Genomic DNA, 14,436 nt, shown 5'->3' with positions numbered 1-14,436 from the left:
TCCAGTTAATTAATAGTAATTGCATGAAGAGCTATATTAATACTAACGTAATATTCAAAATGTCTCCATTTGTGTTCCACTGAGGAAAGATGAGAGAGAGTAAATGATAACAGAAGTTTAATTTTTGGGTGACCAGTCACTTTGAGAATTGGTAAAATAATAGCCCATGTCTTTCGGAAGAACAGGTTTAACCAGAAACCTGCAACACACAATCATGTGCGACAGCACCAGGAAATCTTTAATAATGGTAATACAATCTCTAAGTTGCATTATGGAGGTCATGAGATATTACTGAAGGACATAAACAAGATCACTGTGATTCACATTTTCATATTTACAAAATCAGCTACACAAAACCTCTTTACATGCAAGCAAAAAATGCCAAAAAAAGAGTCATTCATATTTTTGTGTGTTATGTAATGTATGCATGTCTGTGAGTGGTTTTTTTTTTTTTGTGTGTGTGTGTGTGTGTGTGTGTGTGTGTGTGTGTGTGTGTGTGTGTGTGTGTGTGTGTGTGTGTGTGTGTGTGTGTGTGTGAGAGAGAGAGAGAAAGAGAAAAATTAAACAGAAGACTGTCAATCCAGTGTCCTTTTCAGGAATTCAACCAGAAGATGTTGTGGAAAACCAAAATCCATCTGGACTACCACATACCCCTGTACATTCACAATTAAAAAATAACACAACAATGTAACTGTTCTAACAAGTGTTTTTCTTTGATATCATACATTATGACTGTAAAATGCAGACTGATAATGATCTGCTAGTGAAATATACTCACGTCCCGAGGTAAAACTTCAGGATTGATGATGTCAAAGAGATAAAGCCCCTGTTCATCCATCAAAGCGGTTAATTCTGGCTCCAGGTCTGAGGGGAGATTAAATATGATGCAAACATATAGAAACACATGATTTATCTTGCTTGGTTATGGTGGCCACACTTACATGATATGACTTTGGGGATTCCCATCTTTTCCACAGTCTCCTGCAGATAAACTCTCAAGCTGTCCGCCACCTTTGAGGAGGTCATATAGCATTTATGATGATAAAATAGGTGATGTGAAATAAATACACTTATTAATTAATTCTCACCTCTGTGGCTCCTGATATGGAGACTTTTTCTATAGAGATACTGCAATCGTCACAAAACAGAAAAGAAAACTTTAAATCAGGGATATAAAACTGAGATTTCATGTGATTGTGTAGAACCTATCTGCTTTATAACATACCGCTCTGCAGTGGCTTTCAGAATTAGTTTCTTGTCTGCATATGAGGCTTTTACAACAACTGCCACATCCTGCAAGCACATAAACAATTGAAAACCCAGCATAGTGAAACTGTCCCAATGATAAGCGTTTTTTGTCATCCATCTATCTTACAGTCTCAAAATAAAGTACTGGCACATCTTGACTATCCAGTAAGAGCTCAACTCCAGCCACGGCTCTGACGGATGTGCCCTCAGTGGTGGTCCGCAAGTGTGGAACTGACACACTCCTCGCCTTTAACATCGCACCCTCTGAGGACAGCCACTAAAGAGAATGTAAAATCCGCCATCACACTTGCACAAACAAGGCGGTGCTCTAGTTTGAAATGACGGTTGGTGTGCTTCAAACAGGAAAATATTAATTTGCAGGTTCCGATGGAAGCGTATAAAATGAGTCATTATAAAATGGGGTATTTCCTCCCCTCTGCGGTTTGAACATTCGTAATGAGGGCAATAGTGTATAGTACCTTGCTCAAAAATTCAGGCCTAGCTGAGGACAGCTCTCTCTGAAACAGATCCTGTAAAATAGACAGACATGCACGTGAATATGCTTAGAAAAAAAAAAAACATTGCAGGGTTGATATAGTTAAAACTAAAACCATAAAAAACATTTCTGTTACTCAAAATAAATGAACGTTAACTGAAATTAATACATATTTAACTTAATTTAATAAAATAACTAAAAATGTAAACACACTATGTATGTATATTAGCTTTTTTGGCAGCCTACTGGTAATTTCCACTCAACTTGTGTTAAGAAAATCTATGTAATACATGTAGTAAATTTAACTTAAAGGGTTAGTTAATCCAAAAATGTAAATTCTGTCATTAATTACTCATGTCGTTCCAAACCATGTTGACTATGTGACAGTGGTTGACCAAAGGGCAGACGTTGTGCGTGAATGCACGTCGGACCAGAGTCACGTGGATAACTTTAAATATATTTTAAGGTATTTTTACTACCTTTCTGGAGCTTGAAAGTGGTAGCTGTGTAGGCTGTCAATGGAAGGACAGAAAGCTCACAGTTTTCATTAAAAATATCTTAATTTTTGTTCCGAAGATGAACGAGAGTCTTAAAAGAGCCCCGAAATGGGGGTTATAAGGGCGGGCTTATGACAGATTTTTCATTTTTGGGTGAACAACCCTTTAATTCCATACACACTAAACAGACTTATATCTGTGAGATTGTAAAAATGTCTTTTCCATTTTCCGAAAAACAAGTTTTTCATGTTTCTCATTTAGATGCAAAACCATATCTGCTCAAAAGCACCCCCTGGAGTTTAAAAGCATTTATTACATCACACAAATGCTGCGTATAGCGATAAACTTTCATCATTTAAAAACACATCTAATACTGAACGGTACCATACTGTGAGTTCTGTTCCATAAATATTGCGAATAAATCGTCCATCATGGTGTGCGGCGCCCATTATGGGGTCAAGAAACCCATCGGAGATCCAGAAGTAAAGCATGCGGTTCTCAGTCAATTGGGAGGGGTTAAACACAGAGGTGTTGATTTCTGAGGTCACATTATTAAATGTAACCAAACCCTGTTTATCAGAAGAACAACAGTAATCACATAATAAGATATCCATCCGTTTGAACAAAATCTTTAAGAATAAAATTTTTATAGTCAGTAGGCTACCTTATGATATGATTCTATATAATTAGATTTGATGATGGGGGAAGATGTCACAGAGATGTCTACACCAATGTTCCCATCACCAAGAAACTGCTCTGCACGCACAGAGAGAAATGTCACATCAATACAGAGCATATAGGCCTATGCATAACCACAAATCACACAAGACTGTTACATTAAAAAAGGTTGTATGAGAGCTCTGAATTTTACCTGCTTGCTCCTGTATGAAGTCTGCTAGTATGTTGGCCACATTGTTTATTTCCTTACAGATCTTTTAGAAAGGAAAAATAATGTTTTTTTCCTAATGTTTTGGACCTGATAACAATTGATAACCAGAAAACAAAGTTCTATTGATCTATAAAGCCTTCGTTAGCAAGCAAGTTAGTTAAAACATGTTAGCATTGGCAAATGGATCAGGAAATTAGGCACACTCACCTGTGACTTTACTACTAACTTCACTGTGAAAGTCACAATGTCTGTGAACATTCTTTTCAGCCACCCAGGTCTGCACACAGTCAAAATGAGTCATTTAAATGCTCTTGCAAATCAGCAGTGCTTAAGGGTGGAAATATTGATCTCTGGTCTGATCACTTAGTGTCTCTCAGTAATGTGAAATGTCGACTCACTCTCTGTCTCCCTGCAGGAGCAGCCTCAGCTTGTGAAACGTGAGGTAACAGTCTGATGTATCTGCAGCCACTCTGCCCTTTCCACAGTCTGACACATAATCACATTTCTTTTCAGACAAGAACTAGGGAATTCCAACAGGGTAATGTCAAACAGAGCAGTCTAAACAAAACTGTGACAAACTCACATAATTTTGGATTGACGACCAGGTCAATTTGCGACTCAACTTCAAAATCCAATGACTGTTTTAGGCTGAGTCTGTTTAAGAAAGAACATGGCAATGCAAATTTACATTGATTTTACTGTTGTGATAGATAGAAAGGCAAACTAAGCAACAATAAATTGTATTTGCCACAAATACGGTATACTAATAGTTTGTTATATCAGGCTGACTGGAAGAAACCTTGAAGAACATTCTCCAGATAGGAGCACTTTTGGACTAAATACCATAATGAAAACTATTCAGTGAAGCGATGTGAACTGCAATAATCTGCCGCTGGAGATCTTTGCGTGTTGAGAGGTTAAACAAAAGACCACTGTTTTACAAAAACATGTGCGGAATAGAGCACAGGGTTAAACCACAGCAGTGCTATTGCAGCAACCTGATCCTGGTAATAAATAGAAACACTCACAGCCAGCTGCCATATCCATAGTTGATGGTCCCTTTGAATACAGCAGACACATTTGAAATGGAGATCCCAATTCCTTCATTCTCTTTCAGCTCAAACTCACTCTTTCCAATGGAAAGGTTATGGATCTCTAAGCTGTGGGTGATGTGGGAAAGAAGAGTGTCATAAGATACAGAATGTTACCACATAACATTGCCGCAGGAGCTCCTTACTTGTGGAATCCGTATTTCACTGTCCCGAAGCCGATTGATCGCTCTCCCTCTACGTTGGGATATTTGGCATGCTGAAAAGCGGCCTGTATGACTTCGGTAGTCTTCTCATTCACTGAGGAATCAAGGCAGGGAGATATTTATTCTTGAGTCAAGGGTTTACCAAACTCTTAATGGGGTGGATGAGAAGCTAATAATTAATTAAATCATAAACATTTACAATTGATTTATTTTTCAAATTGAAACAAACTATAATTTAAAATACATCCTATAAAAAGATTAAATATTTTACTTGCTAACCTGAATATTTTATTCATTAATCAACAAACTATGAACAAATGACTGTTGTTAAATAATAAATGAAATATTAGATATAATTTCAGGGGGTACTTCAAGTAAATATTTGTAAGTTAAAGTGGTTCGGCTGCCAAAGAAACCTTTGTGAATCCTTATACAAGTTTTACGTTTAGAACTTTAGTTTTATTTGGGGTAACTTGAGTTACGTCATCAGTTTCTTTTTCAACTTACAAGACAATATCTAAGTTAGGCCTACTTTTTCACATTTATTGACTGACAGCTCTTCTGTCCTCATTAAGTTACACAAATATATTTTATGTATTTAACCGAACGTTATTAACTAATGTCTTTGCTGTTGTGAACTTCCTTCTGCATTGTTCTTTAATCCAGAATGGCTGAAATGTTTGTTTGAGCGGCGCCCTCTACTGTACATACGCAAATATGCATTTCCTTATTATTTCACTTCTGGTGTGAAAGGGCCTTAACATGTACCAAAAATATTACTTTTTTTTTGTTGTTGTTGTTGTTGTTGTTGAAAAGCAAATAAGCAAGCCCAGCCCAGGTGAGAAAAGGTAACGCAAAAGTAGGCTAATATAAGCAATTAGTTACTTTTTTGGGGGATTAACACAATATTGTAATGCATGACTTTTAAAAGGCTAACTTTCCCTTAACACGGATTATACGTGAATATGTTAGGTTGTATACGTCTCCTCCATTTTACCATTAATAATGTTATTTATAGTATAAGTATTTTACATTTTTGATTTTATGCGTGCACTTGAATAGTCTTGCTATCATTATCTATTTCAAATATTATATTCAAATATTAAGTGCTTTAAATGATACATTATACAACAAATATAACATGTTACACAGCATGACATCTCTTAATTAACAATCTAAAATGGCTACTATAATTTATTCTGCATGAGAAAAGGGGTTCTTGATAATGTTGGAAAATATTTATAAAACTATCATTTTGAAACGAAATACCCTCTTTTTGCTATCTGGTATAGTACTAACAGTTCCTAGTCCTACACTATTTTTGCAGTTCCTTCATGCCATTTTGAGTGCATTAGACTAATGAACATCTGCCATCAACTTTAGAAAAGTAGCAGCATTGTTCAATTTATGAAATCTCAACCACAATAACGGTTTTGAAACTAAGCTCCTGTTACTATGCATTGCAACAGCATGGGAAAAAAAAAAAACTGACCAAGACCATTGTTAAAACAGCTCCACGGATTCTATTATTTGACAACATAAGGGTGAGTAATGATGTCAAAATGTTCTTTTTTTGGGTGAACTGTCACCTTAAAAATAACCCTTTACCTCAAGCTTAGTACGGACTACTCTTAGTATTAACAAATCTTGGCCTTATTTTTTTTCTTGCTTTATATTACCATCATTTTGCACTTTGGTTGCTTTGAACGAATTCTACTCCAAAATAATGAACATTAAAACATACTCACTTGCAAAGTCTGACAATTTAGTACAGAAATCACTGAGAGAATACTTACAGACTACAGCTGCAGGATAGGTAAGTCTACACACAGCTCCTGTAAACCTGTAGGCAAAGGGAGGATCCAGACAACAACTACTTATTTTGACCAGAGCGAGAAAAAGGAGCAACGCTGTTCTCTTCTCCATCTCAATAGAGTCTGAATGGACACAGATGAGCCACTCTCTCTTAATGTTATTAGTGCTTCGGTTTTGAAAGAGCTGTTTTCTTTCAGCAAGTATCTGAGTAGGAGGGACAGATTCAGAGGTAGGCCCAAAGGAAGAGAGGGGGTGGACAGGGCCTGTAATGTTTGATTTGCAGTGCCTCTCTTCTTGAGAACAGAGGAGAACATGCAACTGTCCCTGGGGTCGACTAACAAATGTTTCTCAAGGTTATTGGAGGACAGTAAACCGGGCACAGGAATGTTTTTCTGTACATTTCGCTGTTCAAAACAAATAAGAGATAGGACAGAGTGGACAGGCCAAAGTCCATAGGGGTGGACAAGCTCTTAGGCGGTGGTGTAAAGTGCAGTTAGGACACCCCCAAATGGACAGTTACGTAGATAAAATAATAGAAATACATGTGGACGTCATCACCACAGTCCACAGGAAGTGGCTTTAGAAAGGAATAGGCTAAGCCTTTCAAAGCCATTCAAAACAAGTTATGATGCAAACAGATGCAAGTCAACACAGTTGAGTATGATTAGGCATACATATTATAATCGGGCCACAATAAGTTTCTGAGTATTTAAGTATTCTATTAATCACTAGTATTCATTGGCACTTCCAAGTAACTTATAGGCTATAATGTGCAACGATTTTGGTCTATGTATTTTGGGACTTAGTTTTAGGTTCTTTCGGTTCCGTTTTTTACCTAGTTTCCCTTTTCCTGTTTATGTTTATTTAATCTCTGTTCTTTTTCTTTTGTAGAGGTTTAATTTCTTAAATGTTTAATTATTAAATGTGATTTTACCGTTCATCTGCGTCAACCATCTTTGTCAGCACACGATCAAATATTTAAAGAATAAAATAGTTCGCCATTCTTGCAGTAGCCTACATACAACACAAATGCCAATATTAAAGCGATTGAAGCGACTTGCAAAAAATCTCACTGCGATGCACGTTCGTGACTCTCCTGTTCGAACTCGTTCATCAAAATGAACAAATCTATTTCCGAGTCAATTTGTTCGTTGTATGAACCAAATGACTCGGAAAAAGATTCGTTCATTTTGACGAGTTCGAACAGGAGAGTCACAAACGTGCGTCACAGAACAGAGCAAGGCGAGCATTTGAGCTTATAAAACAAACTTTTTTTTTTTTTTTTAAATGTCTGATTGGACTTTGAACCATTTGGTTCCCACTGAAGTGAATTATATGGATAAAAATGCTGGAATGTTTTCATGGGGGTGAGTAAATTATCGAGATGGTGCTCACTGCGGAACATGAAATCCACGGGGAGGAGTCGGATCCAGATCCAACTCCTCCCACCTTACATACACCTAAACCTAACCAACTCCACCCCCTGATCTCTAAACCCACCCCTAATCCCTAAACCCAACCCTAATCCTACCCATCTCCACCCCTTGGATCTTGATCCGACTCCTCCCCGTGGATCTCATGTTCTGCATTGAGGTGCTACTGAAATTATCAACAAAAGTTTTTTCAAAAGTGAATAACTCTAAGTGCTTGTACATAAACTGGTAGCATGTGGCTAAAGGTAAAAATCTAAAAAGGATTTAAAAAAAAAGCCCCAAAATAAAAATCAAAACACAGGAGAAAACCTATGCTACACAAACAGAATGCAGCTCACATTTCTATTACACTTATCAAAGAATTTCAATATGAAATTGAAACAAAGTTGTTTATTTCTTTTTTCATTTTCTGGTACAAAGAGGCTTATCTTATTAATGTTAATAAACAATGCTATTTTATACATACAATTAAACGACAGCAATGCTACAGTGTTGATAAATACCAGATTAAAAACATAATTTTTAGTCTCTCAGAACCATACCTGTCCTAATTTCTGTCCTCCACTCTAGCAGGTACCAAAGTGCAGTTCCTTTGTGTAAAGAAAATGCAAAATTGCACGTCATTGAAATTCATTCGCCTTTGTTTCTTCACAAAGTCAACAGCAAACACTGGTGCTCTTTAAATTGCAAATTCTGCTCAAACTACTTGAACGCATACCAAACCTTCTTCATAAATATTAACAATATTCATTTCACAGGTTGATTACAATTTAAAAAAAGAGCACATGTAAGCATATTTAACTTGCATAAACACCATTAGCTTCAAAGTGCCTCAAATGCATTCTCCCAAGCACCCTCCGTCTATTCATGCAAAGTCAATGTATGGCCTTCGTTGTCCATTATACTAGAACCTTAATAAGATAATCCCATGAGTTTAATCCTGGGATCCCTCATCGTAGAGCACTTCAAGAGAATGAAGCCCTGGTGACAGGAGCCTATAAGAGGATCAGGCCAAGAGACTGATACCATTGATTCCAGCCGGTGTGGTTATCTAAAGTGCTAAGCAAAAACTGTCCAGCAATATTTACAACTCCATGTTTATACAGAATGTGCAACCAATGCTCACATAGGCAAAGGACTGGAAAGTGCTACCATTTCTAGTACTTGTAGCCTTCATGTATAATTTCCAATCTAAATGGTCAAGCCAAGGTCCAGTTTTGTCGTTTCAGTCCGACTGCTTCCAATTCAGTTTGCAATGCCCTGTGGAGCCTCAGGTATCAAAGAAGCGAAAAAGGCTTTAAAAAACACCCAGGCTGTCCATAGGACGGGTTGTCTTACTGGGGTAACAGGCACTGCCATCATGACGGGTTCAACAACTTCGGCATCCTCCACTTCAGCAGGGGGCGGCACCTTCAAGATAAAAATGAGAATCACACACATGCCTAGAACACACCACTTATCCAAGTTTGATTAGTTCTTATTTTCTTTCTTAAACAGAAACTATTACTCACTGGTTCCGGTTGTCTGAGCTCATTTTGGTTCTGCTGGTTCTGTACGACCTCTGGTGCTGGTGGCTGATTATGAGGCCTGGCTTGGGGTCTCCGTCTAAAAGGAAACCAGCCTGCTGTGTGTCTGAAAGAGACATAGAACCATCAGCTCTCCATGAGCTCCATTTCCATTAAAATTACACAATTTATTTTAAAACAGTCAGCCATTAGCACCTAAACTGTGCTCATTCATACATTACATAAATCACGAGAGGACGCCCAAACTGTTTGTACAGAAGTTGGGTGGGTCAAGGTAAGGCCATAACATTGTACACACTCAGATCAAGCTAATTATTGCTCGAGTGCTACGCACTAGTCTGCAGAGCAGTCAAACTGCCACGTTTGCAGAGATAAAGTATCAGAAGTTAATTGTTATCAGTACTAACAGCTGGAGCTCTACCAAAAAAAGTCTCAGAATGCCACCAACCAATCAGCAGTCTTGTACGGGAAGATATTTTCGTTCTGAATCTGATCAGGGAGAATCCTGCGTCCTTTTGCTAATTTTTGCTTGCATAAGCTACCGTTCCTTTCATTATGCTAAGGAATCCATGCGTGACAGTTTGTATACTGACAAATGGCTCAAAGCCTGAAGTTATCTAACTGAGTGTGTATTCACACTTGCATTCTTCTACTGACATAGACAATACAACATACTAAAACACTCAGAGATACCTGCTCTATAATTCAAGGGCGCAGAAACAAAACATACAGTGCTACCAAACTGAATGATTTCTGAATTAATGATTCTTATGAGGCGTTTCATTTTGAATCAAAAACATACAGCACAACCAGTGTATTCCAATTGTATCCCAAACAAATGGCAATGGCTCTTATGAACTGCTTATTTTTAGTGAAATAAAAAATAAAATAAAAAAATCAATCAGTGTGAACAGTATAGTCCAATTCCCTAACAAATAACCTGCATGACCCTGTTCTTTTAGAGTGAATCAAAAACAGACAGCATGAACTTCAACTGATTCATTTTAGAGAAGTCCAACTCCCAAACAAAGGACTCTTGTGAACTGATTCAAAATTAGAAAACAGACGTTTGGCGTTCAGTTTGAACTTACAGGTACATAATAACCAGGCTGCTCATGACCAGGACGAAGCGGCTCATGCTGGAGTAGTAGTACACAATGCTCAGGAAGACACCCAATCGGGACGCCGTGTACACCCAGTCCAGCCAGTCGCGGTTTATGTCCTCCTCGTCTTCCATCACAGGGCCACCCTGGGCATTCATTCTCAGATTCTGATTAGCTCCCTCTGGGTTGATGAACGCAGGACCTGGGGCGTTCTGATTGGCTGGCAGGTTGTTGATGGGACCTTGATTGGGTAAAGCTGCAGGTACAGCGGCTTGATGAGGGCCGACAGGCAGTGAGGTAGCAGCGACAGGGCCGGCCATCGGAGCGGAGGCGGCAGCTGTCATTGCAGCGTGACTGAAACGAACAAAGACGTTTCATTTATAGATTGTACAACAGTCTGATAGGCCTGATATAAAATGGCTGCAAGAGTAATCTTAAACCAAAATCGTGATATGACGATTATCAAATCACAAAGGCTGCGATTTAAATAAATGAATATAGTCGCTGCATGCGAGGCTGCGAGCTGCTCATGATCTGCGTCTCAGAGAAGCTCATTTCACAGTAAATGCTGCTCCACATGAACTCGATCTCTGCACATGCTGAGAGTTTGGGTCGCTTATAACGTGCATTTGAAAACGTTTAAAGGGCTCCTTGATGGTATAATGTTTGAAATTAAAGATAGCCATAAATATTAGTTCTTGTATTTTGCTCAATTTTCTTAATTACTACTAGATAAGATATTTCATATCTCGCTAATATTTTAATATTTAATATTAAATTTAATCTAATAAAATTTAATATTATATCGTTAATATTTTTTTTAGGGACCCCGTCCCTAAACTTACCCGTCACTGGGGTTAATACCATTTATGAGTCTTCCCCTACCATCCTAGAGAAAGAAAAAAAAATATCGCTCCCCAGATGTAGATCTACATTTTGCTTCGTTTCGCTCGGACATTTAACGGCGTGAACATGCACGCGGAATCACTCGGACATTTAACAGCGTAGACATACACGCCGATATCTCAAAATGCGTATAGATAACACGCCATTTGACTTGAAAGTGTATGTTTACGCAAAAGTCATGATGTCATGTTGGAATTTTAGCTCCGGAAGCACAATGACAACGGTTTTCCACACCAATTCCAGTGTGATCCTTTTGAACTGCATGCAAAGTGGATTCGCAGTGCTAAAATAGCATATAGAGTCACTTGATGATAATAAAAAATTGGCCAAATTGTGAATCCCTAAAACCATGCAAACCTGGAGCTTTGTTCATTTTTAAATCTCATTTTACAATCGCTTTTTTTTTATCTAAATAGTGCAGCCCAACACTGTAATATGTCTATTATAGGGTGTACTTACTATTGCATGTAGTATTGGCGGGCATACATTTGCTGCAACCACAGAAGCTGTTGTGGACTGTAAAGGGAGTATGTGGGGAAGGCTGGGTGGGTCATCGCTGCTGTTACAGGCCTGTAAATGAAGGACAAGCATAAACGTTACACTCAATTTACACATTAACAATCATATACCTTTAATACTTACAGCACGGAATCTCAATTTGACAAAAGACAAGAACTCACGTAGATGCGTCAGCACTAGTGCCAGGCCAGGCGGCATGACCTCGCTGTCTAAGGCCATCCGTGGACGGTACAGAGGTCACGGATGGTCCTGGAGACTCTGAGCTCTGGGTAGCAGTTAGTGGGGAGGGCTGGGAACTCTGCTGCTGTGTTGATGTCACCTACACAAAAGAATTTAAAAGAGATACACACTTTATTTTTCAGCAGGAAAAACAGAACAGGTGCACGAGGCACTATGAAACTTCATGTGAAATTTGCTACAACATTTGGTTTATGCAAACAGGGATGCAGAAAGGAACAGGAAGTAAGCAGCTGTGTGGTGAGATCTCCACCCAACTGAACAAGCACAGCATTTCCCTGAGAGACAGTAAACCGCCACACATCTGAACCATAATGTAAGGTTATCAAATATTTTGCCTTGGAGCTGAATGTCTGTTTTTACATGTAGCACTAAATCTTACCACATGGTGAAAGCTTAATATAAATAGGAGATGGGAATAACATACTTTGGGTCTTGCTCCTAGCTGGGCAGCAGGTTGGGGTCTCACAGCACACACCAGGTGAAGTGTGGGCTTGGTATCTGAAGGAACCTGCAGAGAAAAAGTTTTTTTTTTAGTTCTTTTGACAGAAACAAGAGTTAACATCCTTTTTTGAGGTGGCAAAGTCATACACCAAAGGAACTATCCTTTTGTGAAAGAGAAAGCTTTGAGAGATTGTATAAACCATGAGACTATCACATTGTTTTTTATCTCCATGTCACGCTTTGATGACATGTAACTTAAGTCTATCAGGTGACAGGCTTTCACCATGTTCAAATTCACAACTCGCTTGAGAGGCTGCTAAGTGTTGTTTCTCTGAATTAGACTCACTCGAGCACATGGTAAGAAGATCAGGCTGAGGATACAGTACAAGAGGTGTCTGTGGGTCCACCTGTTATTATTATTTTTTTGTTGTTGTTGTTGCTTTGAATGAAATAATGACAAAACTATCAGTGTTTTGCAACACCCCTACCTTTCAGGATAGCTAAATTTATACATTGAATCCTTTCGGTAACCCTGAATTCTGTTTCAGGGACATGTTTTATTTCTACTGTAAATTCAACCATAAATACCACAAATAATGCTTATGATTATTTTTGACATATTTCTGGATGCTCCTGGTATTTGAGTATTTTATAAAATAGCCTGCAAATAATAAAATAGTAATATTATAATCATATAATTTAAATATATAATACACATAAAATATAAATAATACATACAATTTTATCATTTTAAATGAAATGTTAAATATTAACAAAAAAAGCTGGAATTCTAAATTTGTATTTTAAATGTCACAGTTGGAAGCAGGTAAAGATAAAATACTGTAGAAAGTAAACAAGTCTAAACCTCATGGCAACACATGTGTACTGTTGCAGTCACTTGTCAACCCTGAAATAAACACAAAAAAGCACACCATAGAATATAGATGGTAAAGTCGCTCACCTTTGAGAAAACCTCTCTTACAAGCAGGTTGTCCTGAAGCAGCTTGCCTGAGTAAATGAGTCTCTGGTCTTTCTCAGCCTAAAAGAAAATTAGTCCAAACGTCAGAGAAAGTCCGTTTTGTAAGACTTTATTTCAAGGTGACGTAGTTACACGTTACTACATGTACTTAGTAATAACAGTAAATTATGCATAATTACAAGTAACTAAGCCAAAACCAAACCCAATATCTATAGTAAGTATATGTAATTAATTAATATCACTAAATACTTATATAATTGACTATGTAACTACATTACCTTAAAAATAAAGTGTAACCGTATGTTCTTGCACAATGATATTAATCTAACTTAATGGTTGAAATGACAGATGTTTGTGAGAAGTAAAAACATACAACAAATTTCACATGTGACGTAACGTTGAATACAAAACAACTACACAGTAGAGGAATAATATGATAAACAATTAATGTACTAACATTATAAAAGCAGAGACCAATGGGGTGGAAATTCGTCTTCTGTTTATAGAGTGCGAATGATTTATTGACAGTAAGATATTTCCTGCATTGCTCAGCCATGCTAGCTGGGTGTTGTATGTTGAGGAATGCTTTACGACTCGCTAGATGTAACCCGATACCCATAAAATAAGAAACCAATCCAAACCTACCGGGTTGTTGGGATAAACCTCGGAGAGGTGACATTTGAGGTCTTTTACTGTCCAGTCCACGCGCACTCCCTCGATCAGCTGATCACCGTGAAACTGATTTGGCGTTTTAATAACCAGCGAGATAGTCTCTTTATCCGAGACCTTAGGACTTTCCATTTTTCCTTCGCAACCTAACCAACTAGAACTATATTTATAATCGTATAAAATTCTCGACTCACGACTCGATTTAGTCAAAAGGACAATACACGATAAAGAAAGGTAGAGGTTCCTGATTCAAGAAGTTTCGGGCTGCTCATAAACCATGAAGTATTTGCGTGTGTTATTTCCAAACACACTGTGTCCGCCTGTGATTGGCTGGGACGAGCTCGTGTTCAGACGTGGAGCCTGTCCTGAAGCCCCACGCACTGCGCAGGCGCACTGAGAAAACACCCTTTGGATTTGTTT

At 38.0% G+C, this 14,436-nt stretch overlaps 2 protein-coding genes across 2 annotated transcripts; both read right to left on the bottom strand.

The window, feature by feature from the left end:
• Window positions 1-217: 217 nt before the first annotated feature.
• Window positions 218-6,497, bottom strand: cetp (cholesteryl ester transfer protein, plasma). The gene is made up of 16 exons (XM_039693407.2): window positions 6,182-6,497; window positions 4,368-4,479; window positions 4,159-4,290; window positions 3,714-3,784; window positions 3,529-3,616; window positions 3,338-3,407; window positions 3,113-3,173; window positions 2,906-2,997; window positions 2,631-2,810; window positions 1,728-1,778; window positions 1,376-1,525; window positions 1,226-1,293; window positions 1,089-1,128; window positions 942-1,011; window positions 779-864; window positions 218-653 (listed from the first exon to the last, which is right to left on the bottom strand). Exons 1-16 carry the CDS (start codon window positions 6,309-6,311, stop codon window positions 576-578), a joined length of 1,479 nt encoding a protein of 492 aa, XP_039549341.2. The 5' UTR covers window positions 6,312-6,497; the 3' UTR covers window positions 218-575.
• Window positions 6,498-8,677: 2,180 nt separating this feature from the next.
• On the bottom strand, window positions 8,678-14,343 carry herpud1 (homocysteine-inducible, endoplasmic reticulum stress-inducible, ubiquitin-like domain member 1). The gene is made up of 8 exons (XM_039692981.2): window positions 13,993-14,343; window positions 13,330-13,407; window positions 12,352-12,435; window positions 11,849-12,006; window positions 11,628-11,738; window positions 10,251-10,616; window positions 9,145-9,265; window positions 8,678-9,043 (listed from the first exon to the last, which is right to left on the bottom strand). The coding sequence occupies exons 1-8, from the start codon at window positions 14,146-14,148 to the stop codon at window positions 8,879-8,881; spliced, it is 1,239 nt and encodes a 412-aa protein (XP_039548915.2). The 5' UTR covers window positions 14,149-14,343; the 3' UTR covers window positions 8,678-8,878.
• Between the last annotated feature and the right edge of the window lie 93 nt (window positions 14,344-14,436).

This window comes from Pimephales promelas, chromosome 10, assembly GCF_988280905.1.
Source record: "Pimephales promelas chromosome 10, fPimPro1.hap1.1, whole genome shotgun sequence".
Lineage (NCBI taxonomy): Eukaryota > Metazoa > Chordata > Actinopteri > Cypriniformes > Leuciscidae > Pimephales > Pimephales promelas.
This window is presented reverse-complemented; position numbering and strand designations above follow the sequence as displayed.